This window comes from Rhyacophila brunnea, unplaced genomic scaffold (genome assembly GCF_057557595.1).
Source record: "Rhyacophila brunnea isolate RB1 unplaced genomic scaffold, BYU_Rbru_1.0 scaffold_5, whole genome shotgun sequence".
In the NCBI taxonomy this organism is placed as follows: Eukaryota; Metazoa; Arthropoda; class Insecta; order Trichoptera; family Rhyacophilidae; genus Rhyacophila; species Rhyacophila brunnea.
The window spans coordinates 46,360,667-46,386,116 of NW_028233170.1; the positions used below are offsets into that span (position 1 = coordinate 46,360,667).

Here is a 25,450-nt window from a genome sequence, read left to right on the forward strand (position 1 = left end):
TTGTCGTTGGCGGTGGGTTGGTAATGGCGATTTGGCGGGCTGCAGACGTGGTGTCGCGGGCTGGGCTGCTGATGCTTGGCATCCGAGGTGAGAGTCAGTGCTTGCGGCTTGGCGATGCGGTCTTTTTGGCGGGAGATGCTGGCTGGGCTGGAGATGCTTGTAGCTTCGCATCCGAGGCGAGAGAAGAGATGCTGGCTGTTTGGCGTCCGATGCGAGAGAGTCAGGTCTTGCGGCTTGGCATGCTGCCGATGCGGTCTTTTTGGCTGGACATCTTGTGGCTTATCTATGCTTGGGATGCTAGCTGTTGCCTGTTCGGCTTCCGATGCGTTCGTATTTCGAAGTTCGTATTTTCAGTGGAGGTAGGCTCCGCTGCTAGCTGTTGCCTGTTCGGCGTCCGATGCGTTCGTATTTCGAAGTTCGTATTTTCAGTGGAGGTAGGCTCCGCTCGGCCAGGGGCTGCGAGAGCCGCGAAGAGTGGACGTAGGCTGTGGTGTTATGGGAAAGTTGATGGTTCGGTCCGTCGTTTGAGGTGGTCTCCTGTGGGAGACTTCCATCTGGTATCAATATATATAACTATAATAACAAATCTGAACCCAAGATGTATGGTGAAGTATGTATGGTGAAGAAATTTATTGTTTCTTTGAAAGCGAAAATCTTATTTTCTTTTAGATATCTTAAAGGTATTTTTATGAGAGGTCTTTCTATGGATTTAAAAATTTGTTGCACTAACGACAATCTGTATACTCCATAGAACACCGAACAATCAAATCGCCACGTATAGATGTCAGAACTGCAAAATGGTAACTTTTCAGTAGAGCCATTTTAATATTGTGTTTGACACCGCAACGTTATTTTAAATGCGGGAATCGTAATTTTTTGTTAATTCTCTAAAATATATCAAAATCTGTGCGACAGTTTTGGGTATCTATATTGGTCGCCATTTTACTCATTTATATTGGACACATTTTGAATTTATGATAATGAGCATTAATTAACAGGGCTCTATTTGAAATCCTACTTAAAAATTGGTTATATTGAATGGCAGAATAGCTCAATAACTGCTGTTGAAACGTAAAACTTAGTCGTATGCAAGAGGTTGGTGTACAGTGTAGTATCTGACACATCCAATGTCATTCATAACATAGATAGATCGACACCTCCTACGTATAAGGTCGGAACTGCAAAATGTGAACTTTTCAGTAGTAGGATTTTTATAAATTTTAATGACACTACAACCAGTGGCGGCCGGTGACAAGAATATTAGGGAGTGCAAAAAAAGACTCACCTATATTTATGCAAGAAGTCTACCCTCTGATTTTTGGATTTTGAAAGCACATCAATTACACGAATATTGAACTCTAACACTGTCGATTTCATTTTTTTCCCGATACTTAACATCGCAAGAGCATCCTTGAGTTATGGTATTTCTCAAAAATTACTTAATTCTTTTTAAAGTTGAGAAGCAACGCTAACTTTCCACTAAAGTCATCGGTAATGTGCATTAGCCAATGCTTTCACTAAATACCTACTTCGAGTAAATTATTATTTGTGAATAGTTGTATTATGGATAATGCTCCATCAGTGAAGTAAAAATCTTCTTTACTAAAACAATTCCACCTTGATAAAAATATACCTATTATTATCTTCTTTTCTTTTGACCATGTCCGATCCTAATATGATCATATAGGCCTCCACAGAGTGGAGGTTTGTATTAACAGATTTTGTTTTTACGAGAAATGGATAAAATTAAAAAATCGTTAAAAAATTTCACTGAAAAACGATATGCGGCATCCAATTGAGAATGAATATTTAATTCTCCCAAGACTAGGAATATTTTATAAATTGATAGTTACAACCGTTAATAGCTTTGAAATAAAATATAATTTTACACAATTGATTTTATAAAAACGCATATTGTTTAAAATTATCTAATAAAGGGTACTCCACTTTACGTATTTAAATCAGCCAATAAGGGAACGTTCAATGTTGGAAATAGCGTCTCCCATGCTGTAGCATCCGTTAAACTAATGACAGTGCCACGGAAATATGTGCCTTATGCGGAATAAATTAAAAAGTGAGGTACACTACATCCAATTTTATTTTGCCTATATGTATTACATTTAAGAGTTTATCGGCTGAAACAAATTGCCATTTGGTTCTAATTTCGACATAGAATACAATGGAAAAAATAATCTCACGTTAATACAAATAATTGAAGCTTGAAACATAAAAATGTTGTTTCCCGAAAATATTGAATTGTGGACTTGTCACTTTTTGTAATTCATCATCATCATCAGGGGCGCGACAACCCGGTGTGGGTCCTGGCCTCCCCCAACAGCTCCCTCCACCTGTCCCTATCCAGTGTGGGCGCTTTCCAATTTGGTACACCCAGAATACGGCAGTCACTGGCAGCTCCATCCAACCAGCGAATCTTTGGCCTCCCTCTTCTACGTCCTATTGGATTGCTGGACATCACTCTCTTTGCCGGTTCATTGTCATTCATACGGTGCACATGACCTAGCCATCGCAGTCTCCCAATCTTAATTGATTGAACTGCGCTGCAATCTTCGTACAGCCCGTAGAGCTCAGCATTAGACGCCACATATCTTGAATTAAAGATTTTGCTGTTTTTAGATACATCAATAGCATGAATGTCAATTATATTTTCCATCCTTTTGATCTTCCAATCCTGTGAGTTTTTTTTATGGTTTTTGCAGCTTTCAACTAGGTAACCATAATGATATCAATCGTTATTTGCAGAGAGAAAACTTGAAAAAGAAATGATATGCTATGTATCACATATAAATACATTGCGCATTTTATAGCCTTCATGTTCTTTGGCGATGTTTCTTGGGTTACTAATCTCATAAAACTCTACTGTTGAGAATGAACCATGAATAGGTTCTGCATATGAGACGTCTAATTCCAAAAAGCGATAAGTCCACATTTGGACAAAATCGAGAAAAAAATACGCACGTATTCTTTGTATAATTTTACACAATATGTATTTTGATCTATAAATTCCAAAATGCGACATAACCCTACGAAAAAAAATATTTTAAGTTTCGATTTATTAAAAAAAGTGCCAAGTCCGTGTTTCATATTATTTAAAGCTTGGTTGATTTCGCGCGTGTTTAAGTCAACCAATAAGGGAACGTTCAATATTGAAAAGGGCGTCTCTCATGCTGTAGCATCTGGTAAACTCGTGACAGTGCCACGGAAATATGTGCCTTATGCGGAGTAAATTATAAAGTGAGATACAAATAGCGCTACGTCCAATTTTATTTTGCCTATATTTATTACATTTAAGAGTTTATCGGCTGAAACAAATTGCCATTTGGTTCTAATTTCGACATAGAATACAACAGAAAAAATAATCTCACGTTAAAACAAATAATTGAAGCTTGAAACATAAAAACGTTGTTTCCCGAAAATATTGAATTGTGGACTTGTCGCTTTTTGTAATTAGACGCCACATATCTTGAATTAAAGATTTTTCGGTTTTTAGATACATCTGCATGAATGTCAATTATATTTTCCATCCTTTTGATCTTCCAATCCTGTGAGTTTTTTTTTTTATGGTTTTTGCAGCTTTCAACTGGGTAACCATAATGATATCAATCGTTATTTGCAGAGAGAAAACTTGAAAAAGAAATGATATGCTATGTATCACATATAAATACATTGTGCATTTTATAGCCTTCATGTTCTTTGGCGATGTTTCTTGGGTTACTAATCTCATAAAACTGTACTGTTGAGAATAAACCATGAATAGGTTCTGAATATGATACGTTATACTGACAATCCCACATGCTTGCTGATGACCCAACAATCATCCGCAAAGAATACACTTTTGTTTTTATTACTCAAGTTTTTTTTTTTTATGTAATATCTACTAAACACTAATAAGCGTCTGTCTTATGTTTAAATCCAGGTCTTGTCCATTTGATCATCCGTGCTTGTTGCGATGCAATGAAAAGTGCCGTCCTTGTAGTGTGTTGGTTAAGAAAACTTTACCCTGTGGGCATGTGAAGAGTATCCAATGCTGCCAAAATCCTCTAGAGGCAAAATGTTTGATAACAGTAACTGATGTGACACTTCCCCTTTGCTCGCATAAGGTGAGTCGGTTCCTAGCCATTGAAACGATTATAATATTATGCTGTATCACACCACATCGTAAATACATATTTTATCATTGCTTAAATGGTTTATTTTCTGTCATAGTAGATGATTTATTATTTGTACCTTACCTAACCTAACCTAATCTACATTACTTTCCATGCTTTTCCGTAACTTTTAGTTTATGAAAATGTGTCATAAATGTGTTGAAAGAACAATTTTTATTTAATAAATACTAAAACAAAAAAGAACCCGCCTCCCTGACAGAAAGAGTGAGCTATTCTTCATAATACTTTGGTTAGAACAAATTGTTTCCGTAGTGATATCACTGTATAATAAAGTATTTATTTTATTTAACGAATAATTCACAAGATTTAAGAATGTAATATTCTTTATATTTAAATTGTAAACACCTCAAATATATACCTACCTATTATGTAGAGAAAATCTTTTTTGAAAAAATACGTCGCCCGGTGGGACTTAAACATGTAACCACTGGATTCGCGCCAATGTGCTTTACCAATTATTAAGCCACGGGCGTCTTACTTAATTATGATAAATTTAACTTGTAAAGTTGTTATTACAAGAAATGTTTATCAAATTGAGTTAATTTTTGGCTATCGGTTTTTGTGTTTTTAAATCAAGGTATCAATTAAGTGCCCTAACTATATGTATTGATGATGTGGTGTGATACGGCATATTATTTATCCAATTTTGACATTTTAGAAAGTTAAACAATTTCCTTATTCAACAAAAACTATACAAATTCAATTCAGCCGTCTAAAACTGTCTATCTCGCTTTAAAAGTTAACACAGCCAAGAGAGGTGCTGATAAAACATAGCACAACCACCAACGATTAACTGCCTCAATACATAATTATGATAAACTACCCTCCACAGCCGCCAATGGCAACGTGTATAGAATAGATGCGCATATTATGAAATTGGTTATCAATAGCCAGCCAATCATATTTTAACACTGAAATACTTAAACGATATCAAAAACAGGATCAAAATTTTTCATAGTTTGAAATGCAATTTTATTTCTATGTTCGGTTAAGTTAGAATCGCACCGAATATCTATGTGCAGGACACCTTAGAAAAATTCGTAAACAGCTCTTGACCTTTTCTTTGCTCAGGCCTACATCAGTGGATAATGAATGTTATGATATATTGAGGTGCTTTTAAACAATTAATTTTGTTGTCCAATCAGTCTCTGTTTCAGTTGAGCTGTCAGTTAAACTGATGTGTAAATGCAAAATTGAAGCGGATGACTGAAACTGAAACGGAGACCAGGCAGGATGGGTTTTCCATCAGTTATCGTATCCGTTTTTAGAGTTGCCAGTCAAATTGACGTGTAAATGACTTAATGAAAGATTTTATTGAGATTTATCGGGACTATTTATGGCTATGGAAGAAAAGTGATCACATCGTCAAAAAAAGACTAAAGCTTCCTACAATGTACAAATTAGAAAAAAAATCAGTATAATTCTTATATTTTCTTTATTTTTATTATTATAATTTATTTATAATATATTCTTTTGTAACTGAAAAAGTTGGTACCTACCTACCTACCTAATTAAAATAGGTAACTATTTAGCGATATTAATCTGAGCCTTTAGGCACGACCCTACTATTTAGTCAGGATGGCGAAGCGTTATTTTTATATATTTTTTTCTAATTTCTAATATCGTTTCTCAGCGTTGTTTTTATGTTTTCGTATTTTTCTAATTTCGATTAAAATATTATTATTTCTTCAAATATAAGTACTGCATTATACCAACCAATATGTGTAGAAAGTTATTAGTAATATTCATTTTTAGTGGATAAAAAATATGTAAATATACATCGCCGTTTCCCAATTGAACGGACAACAGAATTGACATCTAAAATGACCTTTTATAAGTGTATTTATTATGTATAGAAATATAATATAAATATTGCTGCTGGTGAAAGAGAACTCACAGAGCTGCTACACCGGGTAGAAGAAGAGAGTCGCAAATACGGCCTCCTTATTAATAGGAATAAGACCAAGTCAATGGTTGTTGATCGGGCCAACCTTCTACCAACACCAAGTACACTCCAAAACCTCGAAACAGTCGACGAGTTTGTATATCTGGGATCGACCATCAGTGGAAAGGGCGGATGCGAAGCAGAAATAAGAAGGCGCACACAGATTGCGAAAAATGCGATCACACGCCTTACTACTATATGGAAGGATCGGGGAATTTCGATTGCCACAAAAATGATGCTTGTGCAAACATTAGTGTTCTCGATATTTCTATACGGAGTCGAGTCGTGGACCCTGAAGGCAATTGATGTCTTTGAGATGTGGTGTTGGCGCCGAATGCTTTGCATTCCTTGGACGGAGCACAGGACGAACCAGTCAATCATCCAGAGATTGAAGATAAAGGAACGGCTCTCGACGATATGTCTGAGAAGAATTCTGCAGTTTTTTGGACATATTGTCAGGCGCAGACCGGACAACCTAGAGAGACTGGTAGTTTTGGGTAGCCTTCAGGGAAGGCGAAACAGAGGAAGAGCGTCTGCGCGATGGAGCGACCAAGTGAAAGAGCTGACTGGGGGCACCATCCATTCTGCCCTGAGAGAAGCGGAAGATCGAGAAGGATGGAAAGTCTTGGTCGCTCGAAGGATGGCGACATTTAAATGTGGTCACGATCCTCAGCCATGAGTGCACGACCAAGAAGAGAGATAATATAAATATTGCTGTGTTATTATAGTTTTCTTTATTTTTTTTAGACATCAAAGCTTTGTTATGAGGATATAGCTAATGTTCCTTGCGCAACAAAGTGTATTGACCGATTGCAATGTGGACATGTCTGTACTCGAAATTGCCACAAGAAAAGTGACCCTGACCATGAACAGGTGAGTCATCCTTCAATATTTTCATAGAAATACTTTAAAGTTTTCACCTCACCCCGGCAACAAAAATAGTAACATAATAATTGTACACTCATTTACACGAAAGTGGATTTGTATTTTCATAAATATGCGTACTATCGTGGATCCATGAGAGCATGGATCTCTATTTTTGGCTATTTAAATTTAATTTTTAAGGTTGTATTAGCACTTCTCTTCTATTAGTATATATCTCTTGTATTAGTCTTATTATGTTATGTAAACCATAAATTCATAATGTAAAGTCGTCCACATGGTGAGTCATTTAACGTGGGTTACATGATATATTATGACCGTTCGGCTTAAAACCCTTTACAGTGAAATATGTAAATAAAATTAACACTTGCACAGTGATTTATGCAAATGGTAGGCTTCAGTATGTAATGGTTTTAAATATATTTTTAGTTCATCTGTCATATGCCATGCACTCTTAAAAATGAGGGTTGCTCGATGGATCATCCTTGCCCCAAGGAATGTCACGAAAAGTGTGACACATGCACCATTGTGGTAAGATTTTACACATTTTTATTTGATTTTATAGATATCATGCAATCCAAAATATTGAAAAACTTTAATACCTACGTATCTTTCTACTCTGTATAAATAATTCTCTAAGAAGACAGGGTAAAAGTCTCTTTTCACCTGCAAAGTTTTCCAGAAGAAAAATGATCCATGAATTTGTGTTGTGTCACCAATAAATAATATGATTACGGCATTATCGAAACCGGTACTAACTCAAAACATCCATTTTTGTAGTTAGCCCCACCCCCTGTGATCCTAAAACCTTCGGTATATGACATATTGCAATTATTTAATTGGTCTTATATCGAATATGACAATTTGATTTTTTTAATCTAAAAGAAAACTATTCATCAAAACATGATATTTTACACAGATATGTATGCTAAAACTCCTCGTTCGAATGGCCAGAAATATCAATTAAATTGGTGGGTTACGACGACTGTTTGTCAAGTGAATACGTGTATTAATTAAGGCGCTAAGTACCAAAATAATAAAAACTGACATTTTTATAGAAAAATATTCTACATACCAACGTCAATAACTTTAACTATAGTCTAAGTGCCTCAAGCAAGTCAAAAAAACACAGCAAAATAATTAACCTGTCGACGTTGTAAGTTCGTTGGCGTGTTTTATTTATAATGGTGTAAGTAGCACTGCAGTGGTTAACGGCATTCAATATAAAATAGCTGACGATGGTGTGTTGACACTTGCGAGTTTTTAATACCTAAAATTATAGAAGCTGCCGTGATTGCTTCACACTGTAAAACTACATTTTTCAAAAGGTCTGCTTCATGAAATTTTACTGCAATGACTCGGTATTTTGTAACTACAGGCAATACTACTTTTTGGTACTTAGAGCCTTATTTAATACAAGTATTCGAGTGATATATGTATTTTTAATCTTTAATTTAACATACACGCGATCCTCTTTTTACACGGCTTTTTTTGCACGGTTTCGAAATAATACGTTTAAAAAAAGTATTTTTATTTTATTATTATTTTTTTTACACCGATTATTTTTTATTTACACTGATTTTTTTGCTTTAAAACTGTTTTAAAAAACCTAAAAAATAAAAAAAAATATGTATGTACATATTTATCAAAAAATTGCATTGCAATGGACCGCACGCCACTGGTGCATACATATGTTGTCACCAGATGCTGCCCAGACACACATACGTACATACATGGCGCCACTAGTCAGTTACTTCGGGTTCATTAAATATTTCCTGCGATGAGTAATTTTTCGTCAGCGAAAAACAGCAGTAAACAGGCACGTTTATTGTCAAGTAGCGACACAGAATGAATATATTTCATTTCTCTATGCTAAATTAAGTTCTCGACTAGCTAGACATTTGAAACTTTTGGAATATATCGGACCACGATGCCAATTCATTCTTTTAATACTTTTAGCCATCTTTAAGCAGAATTGAATTCATTTTCAGTTAATTCTGTTTTGTATGGAAAGTTATTTCAGAAAAATTCGTAAAAAGTAAAAGACTATTATTGGTTGCTAAGGAGGTGGTCCTAGCAACTAAATTATTAATATATACGTGCGTTACTATGGAAATCAAAATGAAATGTCAAAATGACATTTCAGTATTCTATATTCGTTTGTTTGTTTTTTATTTACTTCATATCAATTACAAGTTTGAGCATAATAATTCAACAGAAAATTTTAAAACGTTGTATATAAAAAGTTCTTTTCATCTTGTAATTATTTATGTATGAATATTCTTATGTATAAGTATAAATATAAATTTTGAGTTCAAGAATTTCGTAATTTGAGTTGGTTTTAAGTAATAGAACCTATCCACCATTTTTGTATGGACACCTTATCTTTTTTTACACGGTAGTCTTTGGAACATATCCCCTGTGCAAAAAGAGAATCGGGTGTAATATGACAATTTAAATAGTACAGTACATAAAGCCTGAAAATCTATGACGACTCAACAAAAGGTATTCTATATTAAATTTCTGTTACCCACTTGCTGTTGTCAAGTAGTAGGTAGACTATGTGTATTTTAAAATTTTTTTGATTCAGTGACGTCCCCAGACAAAATGCCACCCCATTTTTTTATACGGTATTTCATATCATCCGTGTCATTTATGTTCAAAATGGATGTCGAAGGGTGACGGATGTAGACTAGACGTCGCGAACCCGACAAAAAAAATACAGTCTTGTTAAACCTGTTCTGTTAATTAATACGTCAGTTTGTTTCCAACTAGTGAGTTGATTTTTTTAATGGAAAGATATTTTCCTTATTACTAAGTTTAGGTAGCTATTTCTTTATGTACCAAATGATTTGCCTCCCTTCGAGTAACTGCCGTCCCCAAGCGACGCTCAATCAGCCTAATCCTGTCATCCAGATGGCATTGAGGCTGTACCCTTACTGACCGCCATGTATGACAGACTGTAATATCTATCTATTTGTTTTTCAGGTTGATAAGAAGAGGGATAAATGTCCTCATTCTGATAAAACTGCTTGCAGTGTAGATATCAATGAAACTAAATGTATGAAGAAGTGCAGTAGAGTAATGAAATGTACTCATTTTTGCAAACAATTGTGCCATCAACCCTGCAATACGTGCGATGTTAAGGTGTGTAATAAAATAATTACTTAGTTCATTATAATGTTATGTACAATGTTATTTAGAAAAAGGTGTTTTTTTTTTATTTTTAGATTACGTTATTTTACATTCTCGGCAACATGATAGTCAACTTTATGTGTCAATCTTTTCTAGTTTCTTCTTAAATGGTCAGTAAAGTTACCCTCGTCATTTTTTGACATGTTATTTTTATCTAATTTAAAATATTTTAGGTTCCGAAACCTCGGTTTTGTGGTCATATCGTCAAAGCAGCGTGCAGTGGGAACGCCGACTCGGTGCCTTGCGAATCGAAATGTGAACGCATTTTGGCATGTGGCCATCCATGTAAAAAACTGTGCAGTGCCGAATGTGATGTCGCCGTTTGCCAAGCTCTAGTGGAAAATGTCTTTCAATCTCTATGTGGACACAAGTTCCTCGTACCGTGCAACCAAAGCAAAATCGGTAAGAAAATCTGTAATATCTCTAAGGCGGTTTTCTAACAATTCTTGATGGAAAACCTATATACATTGTGCTCTACCTTATAAAGCCTATATAATAGTAAAATCTATAAACAAGAATTGCAATAGCATAATTTTACATGATCTATTTACCAGTGTAAAAGGGTGGAGGAAGGTCATCCGATTCAGTAACTTGACAGTAAGATTGACAAAATTTTGCTTGAATTGTATGTTTGCATATACCATAAAAGTTTGCCGCATTTTATGGCGAGTGAGAAGGTCTTTTCTCATTGAGAATTGACCGTAATACATTGTATTAAAATAGGAATCACTCAGACTCTAGTGCACGCCAACTGAGGTCTTGGGAAGTGCTCCTGGGGCACTTTCAAGGGTGTCTGACATTCATTACGCCATGGTGGTGGTGGAGGGTAAAGCAACTAATAAATATAATTTTTTTCGCAGAATGTGAGAAGGCATCTTTCTTACTGATGATGTATTGCAAAGAAAAGTGCGATCATGTGTTGAAGGGATGCGATCACAAATGCAAAGGGACTTGCGGACAATGCCTCGGTGGACGTTTACATATGCCGTGTCAAGAAAATTGTGGCCACCTACTGGTGTGCGGCCATAGGTAATAAAAGCACTATAAAACCTCCATAATTCCAAATTGAACCATGTAATTTTTAAAAAATACTTCAATTACCATTTGATTTTAATAATCATTGAAAATTGTGGTATAACTGTTATCATTCATAGCACAGAAGCATCATCCAAAAGAATGGGCCAAAACAAAACCTTCTTCATTCTATAGAGATGGGATCCTAAATGTATGAAATCGAAGCAAAAAAGGACCACAGGTCTACTGATTAAGTCAACTACATGTGACTTCTCATTGCAGATTTATTTATAGAGAACTTCACATTAAATTTCTTCTATGACATCCACTATAATTTTGGATTTACCCAATTAGTTAATTATATACATGATTCTATGTGCATCTATTGCCAAAATAAGCCTTGAACACCTAAATCCATAAATTTGGATGGTATTTAATTAAATTCGATTTAAATTTGACATTCCATGCATCTCGCATACCTACCTACTATCGTATCACAACAAACATATTTTGAATATAAAATTCAACTATAAATATACCTGTAGAAAAATACTCCCTCGTCAATTTTGTGTAAGCAGCCAAAAGCAATGTATTGCAACTGCAAGAGACTTACAACTAGAATGCGAGGTGCCATTTTGTGTTTAGGGCTACTCGTAGAATCGTACGGAATGTGCAATTCTAGAGTCTAACTTCTTCGGTTTTTCATGAAAAACAAGTCATCTCTGAATGTTCATTTGCTAAAATTCACCGACTAGCTGAAGCTACCTAAAACTGCCATATAATTAGGATACCTACTGAATTTTTCCATATTTTGAGGGATGAAAAATCAAGGTACAACTAGGGTTTGCAATACCGGTATTTTAAAACCGGTATCCCAGTATTTTTTGATACTGAAATACTGGTTTTAAAAATCAGACAATACCGATATATTCGGTATTGAAAATGGATGTAAAATGTATTAATTAATATAAAAAGTTTAAACAGGACTATATTTTCTTGTCGGGTTAGTGTGTCTGGTTTATTTCCGTTGACCTTCGACTTTGGTGACCAGTAAGGACACGTGCAGAGTTGCGAAATATATTTACAGTAGGTAATTGCTTCCCTAGTTTTAAATTTATCCAAATATTTTCGCCAGTCGCCCGCGGGTCTTGGACTTGTCAGGTCTATTTTTAGATGCATATGAAATTGCGCTTAAATATCTACATACTGTTTGTTTGTATAATCATTACTAACCTTAGCCCTAATGGCGAATATTTATATTATAATATAATATACATAATTATTCTATTATAATGTACTCGCCTGTGCCTAATTGTTTGATGTTTATCTACTCAATAGTAGTTTATAGAATAATTGAGAAATAATTTTTTTTTTAACAAAAAAATGGGCAATTTGTGTTTGGAAAAGTAAAGAAGTTGCCAAGTGTAAAAAATGCAATAAAACATTAGGTGGAGTTGCCAGTGGGGCACATACACATTTAAGAACACAATACATTTATTGAAAGATCATTCGAAGAAGAAAGTGCCAATGGTTCAACTATAAATATACTATATTTATGTAGGTATTTGTAAACATCAGCATCTCTACTATATCTTACCTTTACCTATTTTAAAAGTTACATAATAATATATCGTCACCGTTCAGGCAAAAGTCACCAACCCTGAAAATGGCAGTTTTGAGTTGAGTATGTCACATGAAGCGTAAAATTCTGTTCTTTAAGATGCAAAAGTCACCACGGTACATTAGTTAGTAAAATGTAGCTTAAATCCGAATTATTTGTTTTCCACTAAATGACTTTCGATAAAATCTTAACAAGCAAAAGTCATTATAGGTGAATAGACATTATTGACTCTAAAAAAATAAATTCTTCGTTATAAATATACAAGCAAAAGTCACTATACTATGGATGGTGAGTTTTACTGATTTGTCATTTGAAAACTTCTATCACTTGTCTGAAATACGCAAAAATAACCAAACAGGAATAGTTTACCTTAGCTTGTTATAATAAGATCGCTTTGGTCAGATTATTAACAAGCAAAAGTCACCAAACCATAATTGAGCTACTTTACCTCCTTCAAAACCTTCTAGATGTTTTAATTAGCATCAAAAAGTAAAAGTACCTTAAAGAAATTATTAAGAACACATGAGAAAATAATGTAATGTAGATAAAACCTTAAAAACATTTAAATCTGATTTTTCCTGCATTTTCAAACTTTCAAATTGCGATATCTCAAAACTATGTTTTTAGGGTTGGTGACTTTTGCCTGAACGGTGACGATATTATGTACTATGTAGGTACTTATTTAGATATTTTTGCTATAAAATATTAATATTTTAAAGAGACTTTTATATCTATTTTTATTGGTTTCTGTTTTTTTTTATTTTTCACGAATACCGGTATTTAATTGGAAATACCGGTATTGGAATTTTCATTCGGTATTGCAGTCCCTAGTTACAACTAATTTCAAATTATAGTTTTAAAAAATTTTGAATTAAAATTTTCCCGGATCTCTCCATTGACGCTGTTACAACACGGCACAGTCTTCGTACTCCAATGCGTAAAGCCTCAATTACATTAAGCTTCTTTACGAGCTGTTTGTTGGCGAATTTATAATCTGTCTGTAAAGTCGCCCAGTGTAATCATCGAACATGTTAGCTTGTTCGATGATTACACTGGGCGACTTTACAGGCAGATTATACATTCGCCAACACACAGCTCGTAAAGAAGCTCAATGTAATTGAGGCTTAAGGCACTGGCTTCACTGATTCTTCATTTTGTTTCCAGGTGAAGTCACAACACATTGTCTATAATTTTCTCGAATCCTGGGTATTGCTGTAATTGGGTCGCATGGCCTGGCCTATTGTGTTTAAAGAAGAGAAATGAATACCTACCTTCCTTCGAATATTATGAAATTGAAATATTTTTTTCGTATTTCCAGCTGTAAACAGCCTTGCCGAGAATCGTGTCCACCATGTAAGCAGATGTGTGAAGTTAAGTGCGAACACTCAAAGTGTCCTTTGCCCTGTGGAGTACAATGTCGCCCCTGCAAGGTATTGTGATCAATAGCCACTAACTAATAAGAAATCAAGTCTTAACATATTATGTTATTGGAATATTCTAATATACGAGGGAAGTTCCATAAATTCGCAGAATGGCGGTGAAAGATGCAAGTATTGGGATTAAAATTATTTTTTTATTGTTAGGTTATTAGGATCGGACATGGTCCAAAGAAAAGATAGAAGAATCCTTTCTAGGTATACTTGTGCAATTTCAAGTTGATTGATCCATCAAATGGCTTCCAATATTCAAACTAACAATTTAAAGTCAATGATCATTTTTAAAATGTCAAATATTGAGCTCCGTGCGGTAATTAAATTTCTCACAAAACGGAAAAAGTGTGGAAACCATCCAAAACTAAATGAAATTGGTTTATGGCACTCTTTATTGCTGAAAACCATGATTTACAAATGGTCACGTTTCTTTAAACGACGTAGAGTCATTAGAAGGTGATGAACGTTGTGGAAGGCCAAGTGACGTCACTACATATGAAATAGTATTAAAATTCAAATATGCCCTTATGGTAAATGGTCAGCTAAAACTAATCGAAATCGCAGAAAGGTTCAATCTATCAAAAACAATAGGTTCCAGAATTATACATAAAAATTTTGGGATGTCAAAGGTAAACGCAAGATGCGTGCCACGAATGCGTATGCCACATCAAAAAAGTTACCGTGTGGAATGTTCTAGACGGTTTTTAAAACTGTCTGTCGTCAATCACGAAGAACTTATCAACAAAATTGTTACGGGAGACGAAAAATGGGTTCATCATTATAACCCTGAGTCATAACAGGAGTCCATGCAGTGGCATAAAAAGGGTGGTTCAGCCCCCAAGAAGTTTAATGTCGTACCATCGGCTGGGATGGTGATGGCAACAGTGTTTTGGGATTCACCAGGATTCCTGTTAATAAATTATAAACGACTACACACCAACATCACAGGACAGTACTACGCTAATATTCTAAGTCGCTTTAAAGAATCTATTAAAGTAAAAAGGAGGGGAAAATTAACAAAAGGCTTGTTCTTACTTCATGACAACGCACCTACTCGTAAGGCTCAAATTGCAATGGCTGCTATGAGAAAATTCGGCTTCCAGGAATTGCCTCACCCACCTTACAGTTCTGATCTGGCACCTAGTGATTATTACCTGTTTCCAAATTTTAAGAAAGACTCACATGGAAAACATTTTGATGATGATGAGTCCCTACAGGCAGCAGTAAACGAGCATTTTGAAGGCAAATCGGAAAATTATTTTTATGAAGGTTTAGAAAAATTAATCGATCGATCTAAGAAGTGTATTCATGTCCGAGGAGATTATATTGAAAAATGAAAGTATAAAAGATATATAATTATTTCTTTTCTTTCTGTCCCATTCCGCGAACTTATGGAACTCCCCCTCGTATTTGGTGGTTGATATCTAAAACACTACTCAAAAACTACAGTGGAACCCCGATTTTATGTGCCCGAAATTTACGTTTTCCCACTATTTGCACTAATTTCTGCAGTCCCATTTTATATTGGTACATACATTTAATTCTCGGTTGTATGTTTTTATTTCCCGCAGTGTATGCCTTCTTACACAATCTACGTTTAATTAACTTTTTTTTCGAACCTATTCACAACTTTCATAATAATGACTATATTATGTTAGGCTATCAGTTTCAAAGTTGGTAATGTCCATTTTTTGTTGATATTTTTATTGATTTTGATTCTGTAAGTACTCTTCCATCATTTATGTAAGTATATTCATAAAATATCAAATTCATCTCAGTTTGTTAGCTGCTGAGCATTTAATTACTATTTAATTACCACATTTAAATAACGTGCTAATTATATCTACTGGTCCCCTAATGAGGGCACAACAGCTGTGCCGTCAGCGGTGAATGGGATTTATAGGGTGGCACAACAAGAACTGCATTAGGTACTATTTAGGAATTTGCTGCTATTCTACAGCTGTCAATCGTATAACATTTATATTTATACATCATCTACATAACCTATAAATTAATCATGCAGTGGTACACAATCACAGAACACCTTAAATTATTAAAATTTATTATAAAAATGTTGAAAACATCCAAGTACAATGCATTACGTAAAATTTGTGCTGTTTTCCCGCGAAATCGTGTGAGAACGTACAATGCAGTGAAGAATTATTTAATCTAGAAATTCGAAGAAAGTGGTTCTATTCAAAACAAACCAACAGCAATTCGTCATCGTCCAGTTAATTCAAGGGGAAATATTGATGCCGTAAGAGATATTGTCATCAATGATCCAAGCACTTCAAATCATCATGATTCTAACTTTTTTAAGCATCAATTGGACAATTTGAACTTGAAATCCAGCAAGATGGTCATTCTGTTGATGAAAAAATGGCTTTATTGTACGAAAAGATTTAAACTTACAGTTATTGTTCCGCCACCCGATAGAATTAAACCGGATCTTGATTCCAAAGTTATTTACATTTATCAGCTGCCATTTTATAAATCTTACAACTAACATTAAACATGGTTTTTGATTAATTTAAATGACAGTAATAACATTTTATTTCACTGTTCGCTTTTTCAAATTGTTATCTAATAATATGTTTACAAAAGGAAAATATTCTATATGCAGTCTTAAAAGTGCTTGGTGGTTTTTTGGGATTACGTCAAAATGGCAGAATATGGAGGTTATCTACTTTGAAACCAACAGCCCCATGTATGAATTCATTTCAAAAACGCTTGTACATATATCTGCTATGTCAAATTAATACTACAGTGATTCCAAATTTCATTAATTGAAATATTTGTTAGTGCCTATTATCCGGAAATATACTACGAACCAATTTTTTTTTACTTAGATGAAATGTGGGCGCCGATGTGAGCACGGTAAGTGCAGTAAACTGTGTGGCGAGACTTGCAATTGGGCGCCCTGCTCGGAGCCCTGCAAGCAGACGCTGAAATGTCAACACCCTTGCCGCGGTCTCTGCGGGGAATTGTGTCCTCCTGTATGCAAAATTTGCGACCCCAAATCGGTACCTGAGATTCTTTTCGGCAACGAAGATGACGAAGACGCCAGGTCAGTGAAAAATCGGCAGACACCTTGCCATTCTTGATCGACATATTCCAAATATTTTTGTTTTCCTAATAAATTGTATTGTAATATAATTGTGTACAATTCAATTGATTGTTTTCACCAAGTGACATGACACCACGAAGAAAGAGTGATCACATTACACCAGTGGTTTCCAAACTTTACGTTATTACGCCTCCCTTTGAAAATATCTAATCTTGGCGCCTCCCCCCCTTTATTTCATTAAATAATACAGACACCTTTTTAAATAGTCCATAATATACTAATACAATAAATATACTAATACAAAAATGAAAAAAAAAAATTATAAAAATAAACTTTTACTACATACATACTTAGGTATACTATATTAATTTTTAAATTAATTTGTTTTTCATGCGATGAATGTGCTTGTTTATTAGCACAATCAATTTCAATAGTAGTCAATCCAAATTCATCATCCTTCATTGACAAATGGATTCTATCATGGGCCCCACATCCTAAAGCGGGCCCCCAGGCCAGGATCTTTGGCCGGCTTTGGGCCTGCGCTGAGGTTAAGGGCAGTGTGGTTCTATAATGTAGTGTTTCGTAAATTATACACTGGAGTTATCATTTAAGTATATCAAACATCATATATCACATCAAATTGCAACGCACAAGCATATATTTAAAATATTTAATAGCATTGAAACACAGGCCGCAAGCGACTTTTTTTCAGCACGAAAAGTGCTTTAGCAAACTAACCAAGAACTCAGTAAATATATTTTTGTTTGCTTCAATATATCTGGTGCAGAAATCATTTAAAAGTGGAAACATGGCGAACTTATTTTTTTTGTAATCTTGATTTCCAAAGCTCCATTTTTTATGAATGCCTTCACTTTGTCTTTTTAAATCAGTGAATACATTAGTAGTCCTTGCCCTTGCATTGATTTATTCATTATTTTAAATTTCAACCAAATAGGCAAGTATTATCATTCCTAAACTAATTTTTCTCAAATTTTAACATTATGATTTGACCCTTTTATTTAATTTTTTCACGAGATAGCCAGCGCGCTTCACAATAGTATAGAAAAAGGGTATTATAAAATTAGTTTCCATATTTTCAGACAGGTTTGCAAACAACCTTTTATAAGACTGATTTTTTGTGTAGTTTATAATTAGCGGCCATTTTATAAACTATGCATTTGCAAACCTTTTTGTATATTAATTGTGTTAAACTTTTCGCGCCTCCCAGTTTGGAAATCGCTGCATTACACTATGGAAAGAAATAATTTATTAACATTTGTGAATAGATTATTATGACAAGTGTTACCAACACAATATCACTTCATTCAGACGTATACGTATGACACGTTGTAATATTGACCAAAACATTCCATATTATTGTCGTGGTTTTGTAACAATAAGTTTTAAAAGAAAACCAACATGCATCCACCGATCACAAAGGATTGATTTTGTAGGATACCCGAAACTCTCCTTTTGTTAGTTGTGATATATAATAGAAATTTGTATGTATATTATGTAGGTAGACTATCACTATCCTGCCATTTTGTAGGGTAGGGTGCGCCTGGGGCTAGCAGAAATATTCGATCTTGTACTTATGAATTTTTTTATTATGAATTTTGTGAACACCCATTAAAAATGATTTCACTTCTCATGATTTTGTATTTATATCAATACTGACTATTAATTCCCCTTTCTTCGACGTTCTATGTTTCTGTCAGATTCATAAAGTTGGTGGACTGCCCGCACAGTGTGGAGGTGGATGGTCTGGACACCTGGGTGATGGACGTGAAACCGAACGAATCCCAAAAGATCTCCATCCGGCCGTGCCCGTATTGCAGCACGCCCATCGTCAATACGCCTCGCTATCTGGATCTAGTGAGGAAGTCACTACGCCAAATAGGATCTGTGAAAACTAAAACGTTTGGCAATGTCAAAACTATTGAGGCAAAGTTAACTAATCTCAGGACAAATTTTAATCACTTACTTCAACAAGGAAAAGCCATGGAAAAAGGTATACAATTTTTAATTATAATATCCTAGCTTGATAATCTAAGTATATCAGTGATACACTCGACTGCCCTCGTGGTGCAGTGGCCTTTCATCCGGAAACTCTGGGTTCGATTTCCGGTGAGGTCACAATATATTTGTGTGATTTTCTCAAAGCCTGATTGTTTCACTTTGTTACACTACTATTTCACTACACTACAGTCATTGGGCCTCTTGTCAATGACATTAATATGGACGAAGCATCTGGAAAAAAAAATGACACTCACTTTTTTGTCGGGTCTGCCAAATGGCATAATCTGTTCTAACGCCATTGCAATAAAGGTGATATTGCTATAAATTCCCGATGCTTTTTGTCGGGTCTGCCGAATGGCTCGGTTCGAACGGCTTCGCTCAAATGAACATTGACAATAGAAATACTGTTCTAACACCATTACAATAAAGGTGATATTGCTATAAATTCCCGATGCGTGATATCGCATAATGGAAATTGCGTGACGTCTACCTATACATGTGCGAATGTCGCTATGCGCGAATTTACTTGCTAGCTACTGTATTGAGTGCGTTGTCCATTAATAATGTCATTGCCTGTTGTAGTGTTATAAAGAATATAATACATATCCACCTAAGTATAGTTTTTTTATACATATGAAATAAAATAGAATAATACATTAGGTTTCAAAAATGTTGCCTGTAGATAACGTTCTCTTTAATTTTTCTGTTGTGTGTTAGGATTATAAACTCTTCTTGAGTATAAAACTCAACTTTTGTACAAAAAAAAATTACAGTGGAACCCCGATTTCACGTGCCTGAAATTCACGTTCTCCTGCTATTTGCGTGTAGTTTCTGCAGTCCTCTTTCATTTTAGTACATTTAATTATCGATTTTACATTTTTATTTTCCGCAATTTACGTCTGAAATTTTCAAAATACAATTAAAATTAAATAAAAAAATTTAAAACCCAATTTATTTGAACACAATATGACTTCAGGTTACCTTTGTAAGGGTGACAGTGGGTCAAGCCGCAGTATTTTTTTTAGAGGTAAGTTAGATATATTAATTAAAAACAGAACTAACCACGTGGTCATGTTTCCATTTGAACACAGAATTTACATTATACATTTAACATCACGAATACAATTTGTTATAATCATACAATACAAAACGACAAGCAGGACAGCTGACTAACTTCTCATCTTCGCCATCCGCTGTCTCGGCCAGTCAGCGGTGCTAGCATCACTAGAAACACGCGCCTGTATTGCTTTTTTGCACTGTGTGCCTGAATGGCGCACTATTTTGAAATCTGTAGGAACTTGAACTTGACCTGTTTGGTTTAAATGATTATTCCAACTGAAATAATACATCAGATTACAAATCTCAATCCATGTTCAGGATGGCCACTAAATATTGATATTTTTCGTGGTACACAATTACACTGGTGGTGCCTAGAGGGAGAGCGCGCAATTTGTAATTTCGGTGCGGCAAGCTTTCTTTAAGTACAATTTGGAAACTCGTTACACACCAAATTTTGTTTTAAATTATTTGAGTAGGTACCTAGATGTTGACAAAAAAAGGTGACAACTCCGCATTACGTTTAGTCGAGGTAGGTCTTGTCTATAAACGTATTCTATATTAAAAAGTAGATTACCATGTTGACTCCCGAGTCAAACGAATGTGCCTTCACAGAGTGGAGGTTATATTAATAGATTTTTTTATGAGGAATGATTGTTAACCATTTGCCCAACCCATGGAGGGGGGAGGATTCCTTGAAAAACATTATTTTTTAAATTAGATGTACATTAAATTAAAATCTTAGAATGGTTCCTACAAATGAGTGGAAAAAGTTAAATTCTAACTGTTCTTTTATAAAGTCATTATTTATTCTAGTTTATTCATTTTACTTTATAGTGATACTTAGATAAGATGTATCTATCTAATAAATAATTACAAGATAAAAAGAACTTTTTATATACATTTTTAAATTTTTTGTTGAATCATATTAACTTGACTTGACTAGCTTTACGATCAAAAAAAATTGTATTTGATAGAAATAATACTGAAATGTCATTTTGACATTCATATTCATTTCCATAGTAACGCACGTATATATTAATAATTTCGTTGCTAGGACCCCAGACCCCTAGCAACCAATAATAGTGGATTGGATTATGGATTTCTTCCGAAATAACTTTTCATACATAACAGAATTAACTGAAAATGAATTCAATTCTATTTAAAGATGGCTAAAAGTATTAAAAAAATGCATTGGGATTGTGTTTTGATATATTCTAAAAGTTTCAAATGTCTAGCTAGTCGGGAAGTTTGTTAAAAATCGATTGCAAGACTTGTACCGGATAAACAACCACCGGACAAATAAGAATACGATCTAATAAAAACGTTGTGAAATAGAGTTTTCAAAGAGGGTACATTGAAATGTAATAAAATAACCCACCTATCCCATACCAGAGTCATGTTATCTGGTTAGTTGCTATGTATAGTTTTAATATTTTCAATATAGCTATTTTCTTCAATTTGGTTTCAGTCACTCGATGGAGAAACCTTATTCTTGATATTCAAGATAAAATTAAGAAAAACATGCCTCTTAAATTGAATAAATTTTACAAGAAACGTGATATTCGTATCAGCCTACAAGATGTTGAGAAATATTCCTCAGTGGTACACATTTTGGGCAGGATTGCAGCCTTGTTTCAGAAGTCGGAAAATGCACTGACATCTCCTGTAGTTATGTTTCAAATCAATAATTTGATTACATGTATTGAAAAGACTGGAACGACTATATCTCTTCAACAAGGTGAAGATTTTACCAACGAACTTCTAAGAACCGAACACATCCTCCAAGGTCTATCAGTAGAAATAGCCTGCAAAACACAAATGAAGGAGGGAAAAGAGGCAGATGTGAAGTCATCTTTCGCTGTTATTAATGATATGCTGTTTTCGGCTCAAGTGTACACTGACGTTCTGGATCATATAGTCAATGAAGAATTCGAAAAGTTGAAAGGCTGTGTTAGTATACAATTAACCCAAGTTGAGAGAAAGGCAATTGTAGCCGCTATGGGCCTAAAACAGGGCCACTGGTATGCTTGTCCAAATGGACACTTTTACTGCATAGGGGATTGCGGAGGAGCCAATCAAGAAGCAGTTTGTCCTGAGTGCAAAGCAAAAATTGGTGGAACAAGCCACAGACTTATCAGTAGCAATAGACTGGCGCCAGAAATGGACGGAGCAAAACATAGCGCATGGTCTGATGCGGCGCAACTCGGTAACTATGACCTTCAATAAATACTACCAACATCATCACTACACTACAAATGTCTATAATGGTAACATTTTATATTCCAGTAAGTGTTATGTACAATATTGTATTGTCCGATTTTGAAACAAAGAATATGATAAGAAATTTTATTTCATTTGATTTAGGGTTAAAGGTACAAAAATTGATAAATCGATTTGCAAAACAATTGAAACGTACTTATTAGTTTTTTTTACTAAATTGTGTAGAGTTTTTTTGCTTTGATTGCTTGTACCAACTCAATCTAACGCAGGGGTTAAAAGTAAGTACCAATAATGATGACAAAATATTTTTATGATCGATTTACATAGTTTTTTTACATTAATATAAGACAAGTATATTATGTACCATCTTGTGGACCTTTGACAAAGTAAAAAAAATGTTGGAACAAAAAATATCAGGTCCTTAGTATTCTTAGATTATTTTAAAACATACCGAAATTTTAAAGAAAGAGACCGATAAATGAGTAACTTGGTATCATACTCCGACAAACGCCATGAATTTTTTTTTTAATACAAAAAATATTTCTTTTAATTTTTCAATATCCACATTTATATTTTCTCGCTATTTTTGTTATTTTTTGTCAGTCCCTTCAAAAATGTAAAATCTGGGTTTGAAAACAAAGTAAATAACAGAAAGGATTACAAAATCGTTGAGAAAATTAAATTAAATTCTAATGCAATAAAGGTGCTTTTGTAAGGTGGCTCTACCGCCATACCAAGAAAATATCCTCGGGTGATCACATTATGAATGAGGGTATTTTTAAGACAAGAGAAGTCAAAGCTATTACAAAGAACAGAAAAGATGCAATTAGAAAGATCCATAATGTAGGGAACGCGTAGGCGGAGGCAGATTCTGTTAGCTCGTGGCTCAATGTCCAAATGTTGGTGACCTGATACGACTCACACAGGGTAGAGAGGTGTACTGCAATTTGGTCGCCAACATTTGATATAAGAACAACCAAAAGAAGATGTATCAATAAAACTAATGCTGCTACCAAAAGATTCTGGAACATCAATCCTGATTTCACAAAGGGTGCGTCTCGTTCAATATCACTGTTTTGTCTAATATTCTAAACAAAACATGTAGGAGTGTTGGCAATTTTTAATTGGTTGTCATTATTACCTTACCACTAATTTAAACTCGCTTCATGATAATAATTTCATTTCAATGTGAATACTCTATGTTGAACCTTCTTGTCAAATTTCCAATTGTATTCCAACAAATGTCACAAAGGTTTTAATGAATCTGTATTAGGTTTTAACTGTTTGTCGTTGTTTTTAAAGCAGACATTGACAAATACTGATATGATATTGTGTTTCAAGTGTTACACTAAAACCTCGTTAATAAGAACATGGATAAAAAAAGTCCCTTGAACATTATTTTCATATAAAACCATACCTTTAATTCGAAATGATTTCAGAGACCTGGCATACAAAAATATTCAATAAATCGTAATAAAGTACACTATTTCATGAGCCTGTCATTGTGAAAATTGTGACAGATTTTTCTTAAAGCATAAATTGCTTATTTTAAGAAGGTAATATAAATAATCCTGACATTTTATGACCCATTGACACACACGGAATCGGAAATTTCGTAGGCGCATGATCGTAAACGAAATTAATAAAATTCAAAAAAAATAAAAATTCAAAATGTTTATATTTTTCCCCCATACATTTCGTAATTTGAATTTTTTTTCGATTTTTGGTACCATAAAATTAACGAGGTTTTACTGTAGTTGGATTATATTGGTTTTTTTTTTCAATAAGTATAAGCAAAATATATTTGGATGTATCAGAATTTATTTGTATTAATTTAAGTAATTGTTTTTCAACATTTTTTAATATCGGGTTTTGGCAGTTAGATCATTACATATTATTTGAAAATAAACATAAAATAATATGTCCATATTTTTAGTTGGATTATGACCAAATGTGAATATCAGTTTTCCTCAATTTCTTGTTATGTCTTAATTTTATATAATATTATAACCAAATAAATATTTTTTATCGACTACACGACATTTTAATTTCACTACACATCAATTAATGAATTTTAAAAACTAACCGGCACCATTTGCAGTTTATATTCTTAGTTCAATGAAAACAAATAGTGTGACTGACATAGTTTAATGTGCACTATCTATGTCAGATCTTGACAGCCTACCTTCACTCCTTGCCACTGGTATGCATGGATCATAAACAAAATGTAAGCCACTCGCATTTTTAATCTGTTCATATAATAGCCAACGGTGATTTTAGATTAGTAGATTATAGAAGATTTCACATAAAATATTAGTTATTAAAAGATAGGTAATGAAAATAGACAGCGCTCGAAATGGAAAAGTTTACGAACAGGAGCGCTCGAAAAATTATCTGAAGATATTTACATAGTCATCAAATCATATGTATATTTTATGAAAATAAGTGTGTCAGATTTTCTATTCTATGGCCTATCTAGTTCAGACGGTCAACATATTTTTCCCACGAGACGGAGCGATAATTTTACAAATTTCACGAGCCGGAACGGCACTCCGGTGCGTTCCGTTCCATTTCGAGACCTGAAAATAGAATGAAGCCACAATATTCTTTGAATGTGTCGGTGGTGGGTGTTGACATGTTTTCGATATATATACAGTAAACTCTCAGTAATCCGACATCTCCTATAATCCGCCGTTATTTTTACTAGTTGAAAGCACAAAATCAAGCTCTATAATTCGCCGGTATTCGGTTGTCAAATTCAGTAGTCCGCCGCGTACAAGTGTACAATGCAGATGAGACAGGTTGATTTTT

The 25,450-nt window shown here is 34.3% G+C and overlaps 1 protein-coding gene across 2 annotated transcripts in view; it reads left to right on the forward strand.

Moving 5' to 3' along the window:
* LOC147066489 (NFX1-type zinc finger-containing protein 1-like) overlaps positions 1 to 24,667 on the forward strand; it is a 64,333-nt gene extending 39,666 nt beyond the window's left edge. For both annotated transcript variants that reach the window (XM_085955490.1, XM_085955491.1), the window contains exons 16-25: positions 3,935 to 4,118; positions 6,880 to 7,005; positions 7,444 to 7,545; positions 10,003 to 10,161; positions 10,383 to 10,611; positions 11,070 to 11,238; positions 14,163 to 14,274; positions 17,124 to 17,341; positions 19,060 to 19,352; positions 21,888 to 24,667. In XM_085955490.1, coding sequence (XP_085811616.1) covers positions 3,935 to 4,118; positions 6,880 to 7,005; positions 7,444 to 7,545; positions 10,003 to 10,161; positions 10,383 to 10,611; positions 11,070 to 11,238; positions 14,163 to 14,274; positions 17,124 to 17,341; positions 19,060 to 19,352; positions 21,888 to 22,645 — 2,350 coding nt within the window. In that variant the 3' untranslated portion in view covers positions 22,646 to 24,667. The remainder of the gene's footprint in view (positions 1 to 3,934; positions 4,119 to 6,879; positions 7,006 to 7,443; positions 7,546 to 10,002; positions 10,162 to 10,382; positions 10,612 to 11,069; positions 11,239 to 14,162; positions 14,275 to 17,123; positions 17,342 to 19,059; positions 19,353 to 21,887) is intronic.
* The last annotated feature ends 783 nt before the right edge of the window (positions 24,668 to 25,450 follow it).